This window comes from Amblyomma americanum, chromosome 2, assembly GCF_052857255.1.
Source record: "Amblyomma americanum isolate KBUSLIRL-KWMA chromosome 2, ASM5285725v1, whole genome shotgun sequence".
Classification (NCBI taxonomy): domain Eukaryota; kingdom Metazoa; phylum Arthropoda; class Arachnida; order Ixodida; family Ixodidae; genus Amblyomma; species Amblyomma americanum.
This window is the reverse complement of record NC_135498.1, coordinates 49,286,643-49,309,714: the sequence shown is the minus strand read 5'-3', so window position 1 is coordinate 49,309,714 and position 23,072 is coordinate 49,286,643. Positions and strand designations below refer to the sequence as shown.

The 23,072-nt window shown below is 47.6% G+C and overlaps 1 protein-coding gene across 2 annotated transcripts in view; it reads left to right on the top strand.

Moving 5' to 3' along the window:
• LOC144121187 (uncharacterized) overlaps positions 1-23,072 on the top strand; it is a 113,338-nt gene that overhangs the window by 11,800 nt on the left and 78,466 nt on the right. For both annotated transcript variants that reach the window (XM_077654259.1, XM_077654258.1), the window contains exon 2: positions 22,704-22,971. In XM_077654259.1, the coding sequence (XP_077510385.1) occupies positions 22,704-22,971 (268 nt within the window). The remainder of the gene's footprint in view (positions 1-22,703; positions 22,972-23,072) is intronic.

The window sequence follows — 23,072 nt, the reverse complement described above, 5'->3', positions numbered from 1 at the left end:
ACGACAGCAGTTGAAATGTAAACATCGAAACTGTAAGTGTTTGCATGAGGATGTAAGCGCGTACGGCAACGCTTGTGTTGTGCTTGGAGGGCAGTAGAAGGTCGCAGTGGCAATAATAATAATAATAATAATAATAATAATAATAATAATAATAATAATAATAATAATAATAATAATAATAATAATAATAATAATAATAATAATAATAATAATAATAATAATTGGTTTTAGGGGAAAAGAAATGGCGCAGTATCTGTCTCATATATCGTTGGACACATGAACCGCGCCGTAAGGGAAGGGATAAAGGAGGGAGTGAAAGAAGAAAGGAAGAAAGAGGTGCCGTACTGGAGGGCTCCGGAATAATTTCGACCACCTGGGGATCTTTGACGTACACTTATATCGCACAGCACACGGGCACCTTAGCGTTTTGCCTCCATAAAAACGCAGCCGCCGCGGTCGGGTTCGAACTCGGGATCTCTGGATCAGTAGCCGAGCGCCCTAACCACTGAGCCACCGCGGCGGGTAGTTCACAGTGGCAAAATTCATGTTTTTCGAAAGTATACACCAGCTACTCACGTGTAAGAATAGCTTACTTCCTCTTAACAGGTCGCGTATTTACAGCTCCTTATGGACACTTCCTTTCTTGTTGCTGATGCTGGATTGTTTTATTCCTTGGCTTCCTGATTTAGGAAATTCTTGTTCTCTCCGCCAGGACACGCAAAACGACTCTGAGCAAATGAGGCGCGCTGTCAATCCACCTAGGAGTATTTTCTACTAATAATATCCTCGCAGGCGTCACGTCTGCATCAGGCAGTATATAGGTAGACCTTAACCTGGATTACGGGCCTCAAAACTCCCGATGCAGTCACCGTATATATACTTGCGTCTGCAATGCGCGTCGCGCGAATCGTTTCATAAATTCCTCTCTCTTATCTCTCCGCACGGCTGCCTCGTTCATTAGCGCAGAATGTGTACATGTACGCACTTGACGGGGAACTTTTCGCTCTCTGCAACAATTTCGTGCACACCTGCGGGCGCGAAGTCGGCACGGCGTAGAATATTGCACACGTGTTGCATGCTTTCTGAGAGCTGGGGGAACGAGCGTTTAGTTCAGTGAGTTACCCAATGGGCACTTTAACTCTCTTGGATGTCCCATGGACGTCCCAGACATCCACAGGACATCCAAGGGAGTTTCAGTGCCCATTGGGTAGTGGAAGTACATTTGTATACGCGACAAACAGTGACCTCCGGTCAGGAGAAAAAGAATGGGGTGAAATGCTTTTGGCGGAAATACTTTCAGGCTATGAATAGCAGTTTGATGTCGTTCCTCAAAAGGAAATTAACCCAACTCTTTATTCTCCTGGTATACTCACCTATGGGGCCGAAACTTAGGCTGTCGGAAGGGCTTGAAACTAAGTTGTGGACAGCGCAACGTTTATAAAAAATGATTCGTGGACTTTCTTAAACTTCTAGAATTTATTATCTTCCTATGGATCTCTATTTTTGCCTATCAGTAGTCTATCGACTGTCTATAGACAAAAGCCTACTAAAAGTGTGTGTCCTTAAATCTGCAGATGGTGTATAGACTGTCTATAGGATTTGTATGTAGAAAGACTATAGATGTTATTGACAAAAGTATAAGGACAGTCTGCAGACTGTCTAAATATATTTTGGTAAAAGAACGAGCCATCGAAAGCAAATTTTCGGGACATCTTTAAGCGGAAGAGAGCTTTCATTGCAGATTACAGAGCCTACTCATGAAAAGTAAGACATGAACTTGAGCCGGGCATGTGTATGCAGGGAGCACACAATCGATATTGTCACTCAGTGCATTGTAAAGGCATGGGGGGGGGGGGGGGGGTGCGCAGAGAGAGCAGAGGGAGCAGTTATAAGAGGAGATTAAAATTTGGTGCGACCCGCCGTAACCGCGCTTCGCACAGGACAGGGCTGATTGGAGACCGATGGAAGGCGCTTTGCACCCAAAGTTGGGCACACCAGTCGCACTTTTTTTTAATTGGTTTTTGGGGAAAGGAAATGGCGCAGTATCTGTCTCATATATCTTTGGACACCTGAACCGCGCCGTAAGGGAAGGGATAAAGGAGGGAGTGAAAGAAGAAAGGAAGAATAGGTGCCGTAGTGGAGGGCTCCGAAATAATTTCGACCACCTGGGGATCTTTAACGTGCACTGACATCGCACAGCACACGGGCGCCTTAGCGTTTTTCCTCCATAAAAACGCAGCCGCCGCGGTCGGGTTCGAACCCGGGACCAGTCGCACCTCTAAACGGCGAAATCACGAGATAACGGCGACCAAGGCAACACCAGCTGGAAACCGACAGCTTATTCTATTGGCCTCGCGCAGCGACTAAGATACACAGGAGCACCGACTCCTGCGCGTTGCAGCGCCATCGGCACGCGCGATTTTGCTACAGATACCCAGCTGCAGCTTTGCACTCAGCTTTGAGCTGCACTCTCCCTCCACTTCCCTCCCCTCCCCTCGCCGACACGGCTTTGTTAACGCTCTCCCCCTTTCACTTTCCTCCCCGCCGAAATAACCTCATTGACGCGCCACCTATCGACGATGCCGCGAAATGAAATGTCACTATACCAGCGGCGCAGCAGACGCAGGTGACGTGCTTGTGTATGGCCACGAAGCGTATACAACAACCGAGACCCATGCGACGGCACACGCGCGCGCCTGCAGAATAAGAGGTAGAAAGGGTCCTGCGCTAAAAGGATCCCAGATCCGCCGCCGGAGCAGCGGCTTGTTTGGATCGCTCTACCGGCGCCAATGCTAGGTCCGAGCGCCACCTATCAGAATCCAAACCAAGCTTCCTCCGGCGTAGCTTAGCAAAATTGAGCTCCTCTTTATCAGCGGTGTGGGCGCTCCTTCCTATACCTTACTTCGTAGCCTCGGGTTAGCGCGGTAAAAAGAGCAAGAATTCCTGCAGGTGCTACCCAGAGGTATCAGTAAGCAACCGAAAAAAAAAAAGGTGTGGGGGGGGGGGGGGGGGGGGGGGGGTTCTGTTATGCGAGCAACACAGGGCTGCCAGCACGCACATTTATAGATATCACGTAACAGATATTGCTTGAACACCATCTGCGGATTCTATATACGCAGTGCCTATATGTGACGAGCCGCGGTGGCTCAGTGGTTAGGGCGCTCGACTACTGATCCGGAGTTCCCGGGTTCGAACCCGACCGTGGTGGCTGCGTTTTTATGGAGGAAAAACGCTAAGGCGCCCGTGTGCTGTGCGATGTCAGTGCGCGTTAAAGATCCCCAGGTGGTCGAAATTATTCCGGAGCCCTCCACTACGGCACCTCTCTCTTCCTTTCTTCTTTCACTCCCTCCTTTATCCCTTCCCTTACGGCGCGGTTCAGGTGTCCAACGATATATGAGACAGATACTGCGCCATTTCGTTCCCCCCCCCACCCCCCCCCCCCCCAAAATAAAACAATTATATATATATATATGCGATGAATAGGCGCAGAGCGGCATGCATTTATGGTACACAGTCGTCAGACTGCCTGTGACGACGCTCTGACCGCGAACGCTGCCAGTGTGTGTATACAGCAGGCCGAACCTGTTGCTCTGATATCGATGCGGCGAGCCCGTGTATATACGAGTTTCCGCTGCCAGTCAAAGCGTCAAGCGGCGCCGGGCCCCTTTCCTGCGCCGTCCACGTTTAAACAGCGGTGCTTGCGTATTCCATACATACGCGGACGTCGCGCACGCTCGGCTGCAATTAACGAGGCGTCTGTCTCGCGTTATCGCACTCAATTATACTCCCTGACGTTACGCTGCGCGGCCGGTCGTTTCTTTTATTCTTGATTTTCTTTTAGCCTTTCCTTTTTATTTTTAATTTTAGAAACCATGTCAGGGCAGGAATCCCAACGAGTGTGCATATACGCGCACTGACGGGAAGTGTAATTAAGAATAAGCGCGCGCCCCAAAAAACTACTAAAATGTGAACGGTCTCGGAGTCCCGATTTCAGCTCTGCATGTTGAAGTCAGGGTTGTGCTATTCTTTGGAGTTTTCTTAACGGATGCGCAAAGCTTCTTGCCTTAATTCCAAGGCGCTGTGAAATGTATTCACTCGAGGAAAGATTGATTTTTAAAGGGCTCTTAGAATCGACCACTCAAGAAATTGAGAAGTGTAACGCATGAGTAGAAATTTCAAATTTCAAATTTCAAATTTCAAATATTTATTCCAACATTACACCATACAGATATAATGTCGAGGATGGCAGGCAAAAAGCCTCCTGGAGGCTTGACCGGTCCTGCATCCTGGTGTACACTTGGCAGAGCAGCGGTGGCAGTCAGCTCATCAGAACACAAGAAGTGAATAAAGAAAGCCCAAAACAAAGCATAGAAACATTCACAAATATGTATTAAGGAGAGACAGAGGTATTAAAGAAATAATAAAGACAAAAATATATTACATTTTATGCAGTATAGGAAGGCACGAAGGCTTTAAAGTTTGACGGGTTCATGCTTAGAATGTCGATACCCATTTCAATTAGGGAATTCAACAACCTTGGTAAATTATTCTCAAGCATCTGTTTGCTATAATTAGTTCTGTATCTCGAAACATTCCATATTTCTGTGCGGCGTGTAGTGTAGGCAGGTACATTCTGATGCAGGTTCGCGATTTTCACTAACGTAAAATTATGTTTCCTGCTGCTATAGTAAAAATCCCGCAGAAGTCTGTATGTGTAAATGTCGTGAATCTTTCTTATATTATACTTCTCGAAGAGTGGTTCAGTGTGTTACACAGTGATACAGACTGTGCATATCTTTGTGATTACCGGATGCTTGTGATATACCGCGGGCCTCAGATCGCTCCAATGTGCGGCGAGTTCATGCAGCGGAGCAAACAGGGTAGGCGGGCACCGATGCACACTACTAAGCCGGAAAGGTCGAGAGGAAATTGTTAGTCCCTCTGGGGACTAACAGCACTGCCGCAACCATTAGTCCCTTCAAGACAAAGTATTGCTCTTTTAAAAAGTAACCTGCAAAATGATCGGTCAGTCGATCTCCGCGATAACTTGGTTGGCATTGGCATCAGGAGCTAATTAGGTGGGGCAGTTAGTCCCAGTTAACAAGGAGGGAAGCGAGGGAGACGAAATTTGGAGAGCGCAGAACACGCTGCTTGAGTTTAACAACAATGTCATTGAACGCGTATTTGGAACTTAAAGAAGAGGCAGTGTATAGTTTAAATTCACCCCAGTGTCCCTGGAGGTGCTCCCTAAATTCTCGGTCTCCTGGCTATTACTTCGCCAGGTATCAACTCACTACGTTGGGAAACTATCCTTATACGATAGTTTGATTCCAAGTTTGGGAGTTTTCTTCCACTTGAGTATCCGGCGTCTTTAAGATGTTTTGTCACCTTTTTTCAACCACATGAGGACTGCAGCAGTCTGGAAAGAATCGTCGATTTAGTTCCGTGCAAGGTATTAGGTATACGACGCGTCCAGGGATCTTTGTATACATAGGCATATTGCTTATGCCATGTTACACATCACTATGGTTTCCTCGGGAAATTTCATGAAATTTGAGTGCATATTCCTAAGTCTTTGCTAGCGGAAATGGCTTATATGGGAAATGAACACTTAGCAACACAAGTATCTGAAAATCAGCCTGCATGTACAGAAATAGGCAATAAAATTCGATCCACGAGGTGTGAAGCGGGCAGCAGACCTGATCTCTTCACGGTTAATTTGTGCCCTTTTTGTGACAGGCGTTCTTTTAAACAGACACCAAGGCTTATAGTACACTGAATAGCACGTGCATATAGCTTCTTCACATAGTCTTTTGGTATAAGGTTTTGGTTGGTTTTGGTTCCACCACACCGTGGTGTCCACGAAGGCAGCGGTGGTTAAGGTGGCGTTCACATCAAATTCAATATCAGAAGGGGGTTTCTACCACTATACTGTTTCTGAGATTAGTTGCAGGTAAGGAGCTATGTATAAAGAAGGGGCTGTGATCAAAATCATCAGATATTCGTAAGTCGACGAACTATAGCCTAGGCCTGTAGCCCTGACAATTAATTAGAACTTGTTCCAAGTCAATGTTTTCCTCTCCAGAGAGTAAGCGTGACATGCGGTAAACTTTACTTGGCAGGTCAGTAATGCTGCAGACGTAGACAGGTGCAGGGTGTAGATGTAAAGAGTGCTAAACCAGAGCTCACAGCTTTTCAAAAAACGATAAATGCAGGCATAAATGTCCGAGCAATCTCTATTCCGTGCATTGGTCTCGTTTGTTCAGAGCAAGGTTATACAGCCACGCTCTAAGCCAGAAAAGAATAAGAATGCCTGCAGAGAGTTGTCCTTTGGGTGTCAATTGGGTTACCACACCTTCTCAAGGAGCAACCTTCCACAGCTATTCTAATGATGATGTTGAATTTTAATGGAAAGAGGGCAGCTCTGGTCAACAAGCCGCCATGACACAAGGTGTTTTTACGTTTATACAAGGTGGGGTCAAAGACCCATTTTTCAAGCATTTCATCCGAGCACCCCGCCAGGGTAAAGCTTGTATCCATTATATCACCGGTGGGTACCCGGAGGCATTGGGTCCACACCTGTTCTGCCTACGTATATTAACTAACCGTTCACCGCGAGGACTCATATGCTTAACAGTTCCATTTTCTCCACATTTAGCTAGGAGTGCGAGCTAACTGAATTTAGTCTAGTTGACGGGGCAATACCACGAAGCACTGCAGTGCCTGAACTGTATATCATCAGCACATTGAAATTTCGTGCCAACGCCGCAATGACGCCACTCTTCCAGTTTGGTATAGTGTGGAGTTCGTAACTTACACCGTGTGTTGCAACCATGCGTGCACAGCCGTCGCCACCCAGATCGCAGGCAGCGCTAACGCTCAAACGCCTTCTACTTAAATAGAACCGTCGAAACCATAAAAAAAGTGTGTGTGTGTGTGTGTGTGGGGGGGGGGTTGTTGCGTGGAGGTCCATGTGCACACGTGTGCGTGCCGGGCCCTTAGCGCTTCTCTCTCGCGCTGGGCATTCGACGCTCCGCGCCAGCGCCTGCATCGGTGCAACAACAGCTTGCGCGGCGTCGCTCGCCACAGCTGCGTTCTGACGCCGGCGCGACACTCGACACGCTGTGGGGCTCCGTAAACACACACACAGATGCACACGCACGCAAGCGTGCGCCGTGTTGCAGGTTCACTTTGCTACTGTCATGGCGGTCCGCTGTATACGCACACTGCACACTGTCAGAGCAGAATCCAACTTAAAAAGAGCAGTTGGCAACAATGGCCTTAGGATAACCAGCCTTCGACAGTGAATATTTGAATGCTTCACTGTATTCAGCGAGTCAGAGGGATTAAGATTCTAGCGCTAATTATTTCGGCTTTTGATTAGCTTTTCGTTTAGGCGACGAGAAAAGCCTCAACAACGTAATATTGTCACGAAGCAACAGCGCGGGGTGGAAGGAACGACTGCATCTCACCATAACGTAGAGAATGACGTGTTAGCTATATCACTCAGAGAGCTACAAATCACATTTCTTCGTACGGTACTGCACGCCCACTTCCGTACAGTTCGGCGTTGTAGTATATAGATGTGCGCGTTGCTATCGCGTTCCGCACATATACGTGCAACATGGGATGAGAACTCCAGCCTGAAGTTTGCTTCCTGAAGCGGCACCTATTTCTCTATAGCATCTGCATGGACTCGTTGACCGGGATGCACACCTGCACACAGCTTTGATAGAGCATGTGGTGCGTTGAGCGCTACAGCGTGCTGACGGTGGTTTATTATTTTTTTTTCGCGCCGAGCTCATACCTGTCTCTCTTCACAGACGATATGCGAAACGTATATACACTCTTAGTCAGAAAAATATTAAACCGTAATTAAGGTCAGTCACTTCGAGACTAACGGCGTTGCCACTAACATTAATCTCTCATAGAGCAGCTATTACTCTGTTGGAAACTAACTACAAACACAATCAGGCACAGTTATTCCCATGGGCTAACTTGTCATCGCGGTGACTAAGTGGCACAATTAGTCCAACTTCCTGGCCTCCCTGGCTTACAGTGTGTCAGGGGAATGTGCAGCCTCGTCGGAAGTATAGAGAACTAATGGAGCTTCCTTCTTGGCTATGCCCTTATAAAAATTTCTTTAGACACTCCATACATTGTGCATATACTTCTGCCTGTAAAGCCTATAGACTATGTATAGACAAATCCTACAGAATAATTTATATTCAATACAAACCCTATAGACGGTCTATAGACAATCTATAGATATATGGTCATGCACTTTGAGCAGACGTCTGTCTATAGAAAGTATATAGACTATGAATAGACAAAAGTAAATATCTAGAGGAAGTCAATACAGTCTATAAGAAGTCTGTAGAGTTTATAGACCATTTTTATAAGGGTGGTTCGTATAATGCGTTGACAGCGTTACAGATCTCTTGAAAGCAAGGGGCACTCCCGCACCCTTTAGAAACTCGGGACTTGTGCGGATACTACAAGATCCCGGCTGCACTGCAAGTCTCAGAAGCAAACATCGAGGGCAACGTGACGACTCGCGCACGCTCACATGCAAGCACAACGAACGCTATATGCCTTCGCGTACAGCGAAGTAACATGCATACATCGCGTTTGTATACCTGCAGCCAGCCGATCCAACAGAGGTTCGTTCGCTCTTCTACATGCAGGTCTGCAGCAGGCGCGTCGGGCAAAGCGTCACAGTCGTCGGTCGCGTGCTCGACCGACGTGTCTCGGTTTTCTGTTATCGCGCCTATTTCCTCTCCGCTCGGAGCGTTATTTTCACCGCGACGCCGTGACAAGCCGCGCTTTGCGAAGAGCAGGGTGAGGGCCTCGCCGCCGTTAAGAGGTGGCCGTCACTGCACCTGTCACTTGTCCACTTTTATGAAAGCGCTCAGGCGTAGCCTCTGTCACATGAGATTATATTCGCATTGTTTCGTTTCTATCTATCTCTGTCCTAGGGCTTGCATTGTGACGGCTGTGATTTATTTATATAAGTCTGTCGCTTTCAGTCTGTGTTCACTTTGCGCTCGGCAGATAGGAATTTTAGAGCGGGCTTTCATACGCGGCGAGCTGATGCGCGTAGATAGAAGAGTGAGCATGAGCGTCAACAAGATCGATCCAGCGCATACCGGACGGGCGGCAGTGTCTCTTCTGTTCAGCAAAGCATTGGTTTCAGCTAGCTGGTCGCTTTTGTCATCTTGCGAAAAAGATAAAAACTAGAAAAAAAAAAGGCGGAAAAAATGAACTTAATGGGTGATTAGCGCTCGTCCATTATCACTGCTTTTGTTGCCTTTGGTCTTTGCGTCCGTCTCGATTCTTGCAACTATATAGAGTCCAGGCAAGTGCACAATACATAATAACCGGACTGGGCGTATATCTCTATTTCGACCATTTAAAACAATCGCCAGACGTCAAGCTCCATTGTGGAGGTCCATTGTGATGCAGTGATTGGAAGCCGACTTCGTATTGCATACTTTGTCGAAGCAAACTCAATAATCACAGAGATGTATGCAAGGTGGTTTGTCCGAGCTTCGATGAAGTGGCTGCGTACGAAACGTTTACCCCAGAAAAATCTTGAATACCATGAACGCATGTGGCACGTTTCTTTCCAACACCGCGACCAATTTTTGAAAAAAAAAAAAAAACTCCTCACTTCCTGCCTTCCTTGAACTGATGAAGTCCCACAGGATGATGTAGCACTCCCAGTCGCTGCTATTCTGAGGCGGTCAGTCAGTCAGAATAACAGGCCACGGCAAGGCTAATTACGCCTGAGCATTCGCACCACCCACCACCGCCGACTACCAGCAATATACTGTATATAGCACGTGCCGCTTATGCGGCAATTTCCACGTACTTCGAATACCAACTCTAACATCCTGCACATCAGTGGTCCACATTTACGCCGCCTGTGGTAATGCAATTAAGGTTATGTGACCACATGAGCGCCCACATCGTGTCATGCGACGTCGCACGACCCACCCAAATCATGTGACTCAGCTGTATCATTCATTGTCGCGTCTCATACCCAGCAGCTCTGGACAAAAGAATTTTTGAGCGGGAAACCGTTTATGAACGCGAAAGTTTTGTATATAATGTAAGATTTCACGATAACAATCAGTATATCTGCAGATCACCCGGCGGCAGTCTTTTTTTTTTTTCACGTTTTTGCTATCGTCAAAAGCGTTCCCATTGGTTTTCTATGGCAGTCTTGATTGTTCGATGCGATCGGTGGAAACAATTTAAAAGAAAGGTTTCGCTACATATCAGAATATTGGCCCATTACCTTCAATATTTCCATGCAGCAATGGCGTAGATGTAGAGCGTCCACCTCGCGTGCAAGAGGACCGGAGTTCGAATCCTGGTGCGGCGCAATTCTCCACCGGGTTAAAAAAAAAACCCGGGTGTCAGTGGAATTGCATAACCAGGCCTGCGGTGCGGCCTGATCTCGGTGACTAGAACCGACAACGCACTCTCTCACCAGAACAGGATTTGGCCACCCTGACGTAGTACTTCGCCACAACCTTCTATGAACAAACCAATTTCCATAACAGTGTCTCGCAATTTTCGAAATTTTTGCCCAAGAAAGCTGGACTTCGTGGGCTCTTCAGAAATTGGTCTCATGGGCACAGCTGGCACACTGTCGACCGCGGTAGGTGTACGCAGCGTTCAGCATCCATTCATCCGGAGGTGCTGACGTCATCTCAAAGCGGTGACGTCATTTGGTTTCGACAGACGATGCTACGAATACGACGTCCACTAAGAGGGCGTCAGTTTTGCTGCTTTTTTACTCATTTCGAGAGATTTTTCTCTTCACTGTGTGCTCCGTGTAATCTTTAGCGCCTTGCCATGCTGCACATCTTTTTATCTTCTGGGGCTCCGGAAATGCGCCGAGGGGTGAAGGCATTGAAGACGATGGCCAAAACAGGATCCCACACCGAAGCTATGCAGCAGGTCTTGTCGGGCTTGGACTCGTGACAAAAGCGACGTACAACGCATGATTGATAGGTAAACATTCAAAGGCAAAGACGGTTAAAACGGGACAAAGTGCAAAGCTGGGCATTTGCATCACGTAACGGTTAGAGCATGTAAGAAGACTACAGATGTGGCTGTTGCCACTGTGCAGATAGTGTCTTCTGGGAGACTTTGCTATTCGAAAGACTGAAGGCTTTGTGGGTTCAGAGTTAGGCACCCATGAGGATTAACCCCTGTAGCGTTTCTTTGGTCCGAGTAGAGAGGGGCTTGTAAATTGGAAAGACTGGGACATGCAACGCTTTCTATGTGCTGTGTATGAAGACGCTGCATTGACGCTCTGTATTGCTAGGATTTGTAAGTAGACGTCCGGTACACTAGGTGCGAATTTTCACAGAGCTTCATTAAAAAAAAAAATTCGTTAGCGTCCAGAACACCACGTAAAAAAAAAAGAAAACTGCCCTGTGCGTACACTTTAAACATGAATACGCCTACAAGAGAGTAAGCTGTCCTCGAGCGCGCTCCCTTTCATGAAAGGGACTGCGATAGAGGGCATGACCTACTCCGTTTTTGCACATTTCTGGGCAGCACTTTTACGTAGGTAGTTGTATGAGGGGTTTGTCGGCTAGTGTTATTGAAAACGCCTTCGTTCACATCAAATTGTACTTTTTTTTCTTTTCTTTCTATTAAGCTTTATGCCTCTTTTCTTTTCCACGCATGAGCAAAAGGAATTGTCACATTCAGATTAAAAAAAGAATATTGAGTATAGAATCATAAACACGGTTGATTACAAAATTTTCAAGTGAGCAAGCGAACACAATACTTCTCAAAGGGACAGGAATTAAATAAATCAAAATGTTGTTAACACTTCATTAACGTTTCTACTGCCAGTCCTCCGCGGTTATACAAGTGTTATACACAAAAGTAAATATATACAGCTGTCCTGACCGTGTATACTTTCCCAGAGCAAATGGAGACGTGCGAAAGGTGCCGAACACCGCACCAAACGAGCCAGGGAAAAGTCGCCACTTTGAAACTGCAGGGGGCCACTTATCTACAGCTATTCGTTAATTTTTGTGCATCTAATTAACGCTGGTTATGCTACGCCCTGAACGCAGGGGACGGAAGCTATGCTGGCTATGCCGTAGGTGTGCATGGGGGAATTGCAAGATAATAATTATCCGGAGCCGTGCATGGAGAGAATGATCACCTGTCACCTTGGGCTAGTTGTTCATGAGCCAAACTTGTGCGATCGTAGGGCTTATCGACGCGGCTATATAGCAGATGCTCGTATACGAATGCATACCATGTATGTATTTTATCTTCAGCTCTAAAGAGAGGGAAAGTTCGGAGACTTGCAGTTTGTGCTTCTTTTTAGCGCAACAAAAAGTACACTGGGCTAGAAGCGCCCATACGGTTAATTCGATTAAGTCTCTATCTTCATATGTCATTGATGCTTATCCTTGCACTGAGAAAACATTTTGGCCGTCGTTGAAAGTTGCCTGAGGCACATTAGATTTTTTTTTATTTCGTTACCGGCCACTGCATTTCGTTTCGGTTTCTTTCTTTCCTTCTCTCTCTCTCTTTCTTTCTTTCTTTCTTTCTTATTCACAGTATTTAAAACACCTACCGTTGTCTAATTCAAACGCTGCGTATTTCTATCGGTTTGAAATTTCTTCATGATTGAGGTTGATAACTGTAAAGTTAATCAAAGAACAAAAAAAAAAGCTCCTCACCTATAGGTATGGTGGGTCGCCACGCACCAAGAATGCTATTTCCGTTTTCGCTTCGTAAAATATGTATTACTCGTTTTCGAGACATCGGCTAAGGTTGCGTAAAGCATCACGCGCGCACACAGGCGTGCTCTTACGCGCAAAAATACGTGCGCAAAAACGCACGCACGCCTTCTTCGAAACAGAAAGCTGGCAAGAACTGATAACCGTGCGCGGGTGCACGCACGCACGCACGCACGCACGCACTCACGCGTAGTAGTGCAGTGAACATGCGTGAGTCAAGATTATAGTGCAGCGAAACAAGTAAGGGGGAAAAGAGGGGTTAGGGGGGGGGGGGGATGCGACGCACATGGAAAAGACCTACACCAACGCGCCCGGATAAAAAAAAAAAACACGAGTAAAAGGCGGTCGAGAAAAAGCGAACCGTGCATGTAAGTGCGCGCAGAAGCAGAAGCGTTGAAAGCCGATTGAGAAGAGTGCGCGGCGTCGGGAGCGCGCGCGCTTTTTTTGCCCGCGCTCTCGCGGCAGCCGACCCATTGATGGCCGCAATCCCGTAATGACAGCCGGTTGTCAGCGATGCGCACGACTTCTCTTCGTCGCCCTCCCGCGAGCCGAGCGCACTGCCAAAGCCTGCATAGAGCCAAGCCAAGCCGCGCCGGCCGTGTCTCGCGCCAGCGTGGGACACGGCTCACCTCCGGCGAGCACACTCTCGCACACTGCGTCTCGCGAAGTTCTGTGCAGCATCGTGGGAGCCGCAGCTCTGCGTCGATAAGTCAGGCGATCTACATATAAGCTTCGTCTGCAGTGACTAAATCGCACCTTGCGCCGATTTCTCCGGAACAGAAGAGGAAGACGCTAAGCGTATGATATTAATTGTTCCTTGTTTCAAGTTTGTTGAGTTGAACCTAACTGCTGTTTCTGAAACTTGGCTCTGTACATATAATACTTGCCTGCTACAGTGTTGCAGTGGCCATCTCGCAGCACATCCAGCACTGCACCATTTTATCGAGACGCACTGTACTGCTCACCGGGGGCAGGGTGCAGAGAAAGTCAGGGAGAGGGGGCAAGAGGGAGAGGGAAGCTTTGCTGAAAGCCCCCATGAAAGGCTCAGTGTTTGACACGTCTTCATTACCGTGCCTTCGCCGAGTGGCCTGCTTCAGTGGCCATCACGCCCACGGCTCTCAAAAGGCGACGTCGCCTCGTTTAATTCGTGGCTGCTTCCTTTCGCTATTTTCTTCGCTTACAGAACGCACACCACGTCCTCGAGTTCGGTAGGCTTCTGATATAATAAGCCAGAACTTTCAGAGGCGCTAGCTGGACTGAACTTCAAAAATTGACACCTAATGTTATAAACGAAGAACATTTCAATTTAGTTAAGTTACGTCTTATTAAATAAACTTAAAGGCCCCCTTCTGCCAAGGGTATTACATAAGAGGTGGAATTTTATGGAAATGGGCAAACAAACATGGACGATTATTTAGCATTCAAGGTGATCGGCAACACGTTCTTCAAAAGTAGATGATTAAGCGATGTTGACGATGGCACCCGGACAGCCTATTGCTTTATGGGGCTTAGCGTTCCAAAGCGACTCAGCCTGTGAGGGACGCCGTAGTGGAGGGATCTGTATAATTTCGACCACCTGTGTTTCTGTAACGTGGACTGGCATCGCACAGTACACGAGTCTCTAGCATTCGCCTACATCGAAATGCGACCGCCGCGGCCGGGATCGAACCCGCGTTTTTCAGGTCAGTAGCCGAGCACCATAACCACTGAGCCACCGTGCCAGACAGCGTATTACTATCATGGTTGCACCTGTGTGTTTGTCGAAGAAATTATGGCGTACCGATTTAAACGATTCGTTTGACAATACCCCCCACTCCGAATATTTTCTTTTTGACATACGGAAACCACATTGTACATAGGAGTGCGTACCGACGTTGTGCAGGACGGGTTCGGAAAAGCCGCAATAAATACGGACTCTCTGTCACGTAATCAACATGATACGGTTATCAGGAAGAAACCACGCGGAAATGGTATAAAAACTAAAATATAAAAAAGGAGCATTGCAAGCATGTGGATTCCCGTTGTGCAGTGTGTGTGCGTGCGCGTGTGCGTGTGTGAGAGAGAGAGAGGGGGAAGGAACGAAGGAAGGAAGAAAGAAAGAAAGAAAGGAATGAAGGAAGGAAGGAAGAAAGGAAGGAAGGAAGGAAGAAAGGAAGGGAAGGAATGAAGGAAGGAAGGGAAGGAAGGAAGGAATGAATGAAGGAATGAAGGAAGGAAGGAATGAAGGAAGGAAGGATGGAAGGAATGAATGAATGAAGGACGGAAGAAAGAAAGAAAGGAAGGAATGAATGAATGAAGGAAGGAAGGAAAGAAGGAAGGAAAGGAAGGAAGGAAGGAAGGAAGGAAGGAAGGAAGGAAGGAAGGAAGGAAGGAAGGAAGGAAGGAAGGAAGGAAGGAAGGAAGGAAGGAAGGAAGATATAGTAATATATATAATACCGTGTTCGTGGCTCACGTAAAACCTGTAAGCAAGGCTAACGAATGTGGACAGCACTGTACTCCTTAGGTGTTAGGCATATTTTGGAACAGTGGAAATGTAACCACTCGACTGGTTTAATCATCTCTTTAGGGTTGGTTCTCTCTATTTTTTTTTATTATGAAAGCCTTGTTAGCATTTCTTTCTCCTTTGCGGTTGAAGCAAATTGTTGCACTTCAAGCTGTCTACTTTAAAGGCGCTCTGTTTAAAGTTCTCTCCTTCGGAGCGGGTCCTGTAGGTCATTCAGGAGACTTTACAAAGTCCCTTTATGAACCTCGTTTTTACCAATCGACTCATACTCGGATATTTTCGTTAATAGATAAGAAGTGTGATGATTAGTTGCACCTCTTTATATATATGGCCTGTAGCTTCATTCCATCTTTAGCTGGTCTACTCCCTGGCTTACCCTTTGAGTTCCTAATCGTCGCTCTCCTCTTTTAGAATTAATGTCATCTGGATCCGTTTAAGTGGCCACTCTTGCATAACTCTAGGGGACAGTTGTCAACGGAGATTAACCACAGCGCACTTTATGTTTATATTAATAAATTTCCTGAATTTACTGGAGGCCGCAATACCTGAGCAAGCGGAAAGCATTGGATGGTTCTACAAACTTGAAGGACACTTTTAAGTAGCTGCATTGTGGGAATCTTCAGTGGATATCTCTTAATTTCAGTCTATCATCACTGACACGTAACTATATACGTGAAAAGAGGCGAACAGCTGCTTCTTAGTTCTCATTTTGGTTAAACCCGTGCGGAGTCTAAATCCTCGAAATCACTTCCAGGTTCAGTAAATAAAAGGGAAACAACGAAAATCGCCCCATTTGCTCGTCCAGAATTGCTGTGATTCTGGACAAGCGATCGTGTCGTGCAGTTTGTGTCCGGATTTGTGTGCTGCAATTATAGACACCGGATGGTTTGGTCAGTGGCGACAAAAACAAGAGGCGCTAAAGGTACACGGTGTTGTGTGCCGGTGTTTGTTTGTTTTTTAATAATTGAGTGATCTCCTCGTTCTTACATTTGAAAGCGGACTCTTTCAGAGTGTTATTAAGCTGGTGCAAAGATGTGTCTAAGGCTCGCGCCACATACGAGCGAGACAAGTAGCTAGAGTTAAGAGAGAGAGAGACCGGAAAGTATAACTGAGAGGACGGCCTGTCGGTGAAACCCGTGATCTGCGGGAAAATCTCAACTTCGTTCGAGCGGCCACGTCTCTCAACACAGACATGCATTTCAAGGACAAAACCCACGGAGAGAGAAAAACAAACAAACAGAAGGATAGCCCTCGACGAAACAAAACGTAACGTTCTTCCTCGTCCCCGGCGCGCCGATGGCGATGGTGGTGACACCTCTTGACGAAGATTAGACCTTGTCGGCGCCTCGTACTCGACAAGGGCGTGGTGGCGCGAGGAATGAAGTTTTCAAAAAAGAAGACAAAATATTAAGGGAGGGGGGAGGAGCGTTGCCAATCACGCTAAAACAAGAGCTTTTCGCGCGGACGAATCGAGAACGAAAGAAGAAGAAAAAATAAAGAAAAGGACATGCGGGGCTATAGCGTGACGCGCGGCGCACTCTTGCCGAAACAGGCCTCTCGCAAAAAGACGAGCGATAAAGAGCACGGCGAAAATTACGCGACATGAAGAGCAAAAAAAACAACAAAGTAACAGCAAACAAGCAGCGCGCGGAATCCAATGAAAAACAGCAAAATACGAGATATTGAGACAGAAAGAGACAGTTGGAGGCTTTTTTCCCCCGTAACATTGAAAAGCATAACGTAAAAGAAAAAAAGAAACAAGAACGACTTGCGCTGTTCCCAGCAGAAAGCGTTGATCCGCGAACGCCCTTTGCTCTCTCGCTTCTCGTTATGGTATTTCGCCATCAACTTCGTACAAGGGTGGAAGTGACGGAGGCGTGCTTGTGTTAGTTTTTGTCCGCCTTTTTGTGCCCCGCGTGTCCTCTTTCATTTCTTCTTCTACCTTCCTTTTATCAGGTTGGTTGCTATTGTTGCCCTTTCTGGTCTCTTCTTCTTTTTTACATCGTTTACACGCCCGCTGTTTTTTTTTTTTTTTTTTTGCGAGCGCTATCTCTGTGCGCGTGTTCGCGACGGCGCTCGACAGCCGTCACGTTGAGGGCAGCTGCAGCGCCGCGGCGCGGTGCACGGCGGCGGCGGCGCCGGTGTTCGACCCGCCCCCTGGCCATAGGCGCGCGCACTTGTCCGTGCACCGTGCAATTTCCGACAGCTCCCTGATCTCACGTCCTCCGCGCCGCTGGCGGGTGGCAGCGTGTCATTTGGACCTAAGTGTTTTTTAGCGACGTGACGTTTGCCCCGACCGGGCTTGTCTCGGCTCTGACGTGTTGGCGTCGCACTCCGATATATACGTGGCCGCTTATATCGCCTTTCTGTCGCCGATGACGCGCGGAGATGGAGAGATTGGCTGGATGTGTCTCGCCTCCGAAACCCCGTCCCCACACGTGCCTGATATTCTCTTTCGCTTTGGTTTTGTTTCTCTGTCTTTGCTTCTTTAAAGACCTCACAATCAGGTTCGGCCAGTCCAGCACACAACAGACAACACGCTCCTATATATACTCGGCGTATAGACCGATGTTCGCACCTTTCAGGATAAGCATTGCCAGGCCTACCTTTTATAAATTTGTAGACACAAGCAAATGCTTTATAAAGGCTGCTTACTGCACTTACCGTCTGCTCGCCGCTGTTTTGAAATCAAATAAAATTTATTGAAGCTTTATAATAATAATAATTGGTTTTTTGGGGAAAGGAAATGGCGCAGTATCTGTCTCATATATCGCTGGACACCTGAACCGCGCCGTAAGGGAAGGGATAAAGGAGGGAGTGAAAGAAGAAAGGAATAGGTGCCGTAGTGGAGGGCTCCGGAGTAATTTCGACCACCTGGGGATCTTTAACGTGCACTCACATCGCACAGCACACGGGCGCCTTAGCGTTTTTCCTCCATAAAAACGCAGCCACCGCGGCGGTTTTGAAACTTTATCAATTTCAAGAAGTGGTAAGTGAAGTACATAGGCAAGTTGAAAACCAATTAAAAATTTCGTGCTCATGAAAGGTATTAGCGTCAACCTGCTCTGCGCGGCCGAAAAACCGGTAGGAGTACCAACTATGGCGCATCTCATCTCATATAGCGGGTGTTTCATTACCGGAAACTCCGACCGGCGCTCAAAATAGAGAAAAAAAAAGGGGGGGGGGGGGGGGGAGACCTCAATGCTAAACTCTGTGCGACGAACATATAAAGTCGGCAGTTTGCTATGGGAATCTGCACTCTAATTTCGTGCCTGAAATGCTGAAACCAGTTCATTATAGGCAGATTTGAACCCTTTGATAAACCGTTAAGCGCACCTACAATATGTATAAAACACTACGACGACTTAGTGCACTCATCACACCCTACACGGTAGCTTCGCGTGCAGAGTGCTACAAGCGATGCGTATATCTCCAGATTACCCCAGCTGCTTTTCAGTGAGCCCCGACAACATTCACACAGCCTTGGATAATATCTCAAGCGTGCAGCAGATTTTGAATAAACCTGAAACTTGAGGCTGCAGCTTTCCAATATTAGAGAAGCGACCATAAGTGTTTTATGCAACGCTGAATGTTGGCGCTGCTGTCGGCCAAAGGCGTTTATAATATAAGGAATGCGGTCAGAGGCATTGGGTCCATGACCAGCATACGCCTACACTGACACAAACTTGGGTAAAATTCGACAAACTGCTGCACTTCTCTCAAGAAACGGTTAGTTTTCGGGGAGACTTCAGCTGTGACTGATGATCGCTTTTCGTTTCTTTTTTTATTTGTAGGACTTGCATTTAGTCCCTGATGGAGTAATGGTAGCTTTTTTAGGGAGTAATGGTTGCGCCAAAGCAGTTAGTCCCTGAAAGAGTAACCCTGTCCCACGTTTAATCATTTCTGGCTTCTGCAGTGTTTGATACGTTCGCGATCGGGCTTCGCGTCCGCGCAGTGATCGCACGTGTTCAGCCTGCATACGTCACCCAGTCACAAGTGCAAGCATCCTCGTCATCCCTCATTCCATACCCTTTTATGCGCCGAGGCAGTAAACATCGCTTTAAAAAAATGCACGCGATGTGCGCTTTTCACACTTCCGCTACTTGCAGTCACATGTGCGCACCACCGATGAAGGGAGCGTGCGAGCATCCAGTGTATGCACATGCACATGCCCCCACGAGTGGGCGGCATCCCTCGCAATCATCACGGTCAAGATCATGTGCTTGTTCGCCGAGCGCCGGTGACAAGGATCGCCGCGCGGGAGAGACCTTCGCATTGACACAACTAGTTGGCACTTCGTCCTTCCGTCGTCGAGATGATGACGACGGCTTGTTAATTTAGCTGGATCCAAGCCAATGCTTGTGTTTCAACTGAGGCATAGGGTATGGCTTTGAACGCACTGGAATTAATGTTGCATTTCGATGGAGGCGAAATGCTAGAGGCCCGCGTGTTGTGCGATGTCAGTGCACGCCAGAGAACCCTAGGTGGTCGAAATTATACAGAGCCATTCCACTACGGCGTCGCTCATAATCTGAGTCGCCTTGGGACGTTAAACTCCACGAAACCAACCAGCCAATCATTAAAGTGCTCGCCAAATCACTTGAGAAGTGGATCCAGTGTTCATGCTTTCGCTGCCTATATGTCCATTGCATGCAGTGCGGAAAACGGATTGTGTACTGGTTGAACCACGCAGGGCGGCTTGAGTTGCAACAGGCGTCACCCAGATAGGACTAGTATAAACTATACTATACTATACTATACTATACTATACTATACTATACTATACTATACTATACTATACTATGCATGGAAGAAACGTTTGACTGCTCTCAGCGTTTGCAATTGCGTGTGTTTGGAAATTTAGAGAGGAATATACGTTATATTCTCCGCTTGTCCGCGACTGACAGTCAGGCCAGCGCTCGTGATCGCAATTAGTACACCAAGTGTCCTTGAAGCGTACTGTTGTTTTTACATACAAATCGCTACTCAGGCGAACACACTTTCAATACGCAACGGCCTCAAGCGCCACCGTGTAGTCTGTGCAGACAAACGTATACTCTCAGCAGCAGCTTTGACAGGTAATCATTCAAGCTGTTATAACACAAGCATAGCAGCTGTAGTTGTTGTAGTTGTAGTAATAGTTGTGGTTATCACGATCGTTAAATGGCCGTCAAACTGAAGGACAGACGCTAATGTAAAAAAAGAAAATTACATCCCGCTTTCTTCACAAGCTTATACAGATGCGCCTCAGCGGGCTTTTATTGTCCGCCGTGCGACTTTTCAGCGCACGTCTTCGGCTAGCTGCCTCGGTGCAATGACCCATGGACAGCACTCTCGCGAAGCTTCCACAAGCATGCCCCACGCGGCGGTCACTGAGCCCGATCTGTTCCGAAGACACGCCTGACAGCTCCCGTTCGCGGCCTGATCTGCGCGTCTGCGTGCAATTACGTGGGTGGCTCGATCTCCATTGGCTCGTGATGCCATGGCTGCCTGCTGCTTTGGCTAATTCTGCGCGACGCTTTAATGAGTCGCTATCCCCCCTTCCTCCTCCTCCTCGCCGCATTTGTAGTGGCACACGCGTGCGTTGATGCACTTGTCTGTAGACGTATGACCTGTCTCGCAGACAGCATCTGCCAGCACTGGCTGCTGGGCCGCCACCGTTGACGGCAGCACATCCGGCCTTGTTAGATCCACGGTCGCCGACGCCATGAGTCGCCGGTTTTCACTGCCCGTGCTTCACGTATACGCGTAGCGTGCTCGAGTTCGGCCTTCGAGCCGCCTGATGAACCGCCTGTCTCGTTAATATGGGCGCTTGAACGACGGGGCGGCCTCTCTCGTGCCTGCTTTCACGGGCAGCCGGCGAGCGTTTGCCCCGTCACGTCTTTCGTGCTGAGGGGGCCGGCGTATGTATACGAACGCTTTCTCCACGCTGGGTATGTATCTCGTTGAATAATGTGGCGTGGGAAACGCAGATGCGAGCGGTCAGAGCTGTTTAGCTTCCCTTAATGTTCTTTGAAAAGCTTCGCATAAAAACTTTCGAGGAAGAGGAGGAGGAACAAACTTTTATTAGTCATATGACAAAGAGGGTAGGGGTCAGGCATGGGGCTTAAACAGGTGCGTGGAAACTAGGCCTTATACGACGCTCAGTATATCATGCTGTAGATTGCACTGATGACGTCGGCGTATGGGTGTTAGTCACTCATCGATCACGTGTCGAGCTTTAAACACCGACTCACTGTTTTCTTACGCCACTGTATTTGTTTTGCATCTTCGCGTTCTGTATAAGCTATATGCTTCGTTTTAAATTTATGTGATCTGTCGCCATCAGCGGGGCAGTCGCGCTAAGGCTGCCGGTAACGGAGCTCGAATTACTACCTGAATTGCTCAGTCGGGTCCGTAGTGGTGAAAAATAGATTCTTTTGCCATACCTTAACCAAGAACCTCCATTCCACTTTCTAAAGTTGTATCAACCAATATTTTTTTGCTATCGCCGCTTGCAGTACTATCCACCGCACTATTCAGTTTCTTGTACCAAAAAAAAAAGATTAAGAACAAACAAAGTTCCTCGTGCTATCTCCACCGTGTAGTCGCAACGTGAATGTTCATACTCGCAGCGATCTCCACTGTAAGTTTGAACGAAGAATGCAGCCGACACTGGTTTTGCATATCATGCAGAATTGACACTAAAGTGATGCCCGTGCACCGCACGTGCTCAGGTTGCGAAGCCATTACATATATTCTCAGGACTGAGTTAAACGTTATAAACCTGCTAGTAACGTCCAACGGACGCGTGAAATAGTGGTCTTCATTTGCTCTCCCGCCTTTCTGTCTCTCCCTCCGTTCCCCTTCCCACGTGTAGGGTAGCATACTGGGCGTCGCCTAGTTAACCTCACTGCCTTTCCGTTCATTATCCTCTCTTTCTACACGGAATCTTCACATCGGCCAACGCAATACCCAGAGATTCTTCTCGGCTGTCTGGTTATGAGCGCATAATCGTTTCTGTACGTGTGCGATCCGATCCGATCAAGACAACGCGCAGGACAAACTTCTCTAACGATATATGAGACAGATACTGCGCCATTTCCTTTCTCCCAAAAACCAATTAAATAAATTAAATTATCTCTACACAAGCTATCTGCCCCTGGTGTCCTCTATAACAGCCCATTTCGGGCGGGCTGCACATAACTGCATGCTTCGTTGCAAGCAGCCGCATGCAGCTATTTATGGAACATGGAATAAATGACGGTGATTACGATTGTCGGTAGGATATGTCGATTCATCCTATGCACATCCTCTGTGGGGATGTACTCGTGTCTGAGATCTATTCCGTATGAGGCCGTGTTGTCACTCGCTGTACAACGCTGACACGGTCCAGCGTTTGAACTGTGGTCCCTCTTCTGTCTACTCTTCCGCAGGCGGATGTTCCCCGCCTACAAGGTGCGCGTGTCTGGCTTGGACAAGAAGTCCAAGTATATCCTCCTCATGGACATCGTTGCCGCCGATGACTGCCGCTACAAGTTCCACAACAGCCGATGGATGATCGCCGGGAAGGCGGACCCGGAGATGCCCAAGCGGATGTACATCCACCCGGACTCCCTTCCACGGGGGGAGCAGTGGATGCAGAAAGTGGTCTCCTTCCACAAGCTGAAGCTCACCAACAACATCTCCGACAAGCACGGCTTTGTGAGTACTTCGGGTTTACCCTTTGTTTCCCTCCTCGGTGGCATGTGCTCTGATCGTGATGGGAAGCGTGGGCAATCCGTCGCATTAAAAACTCGCCCAAT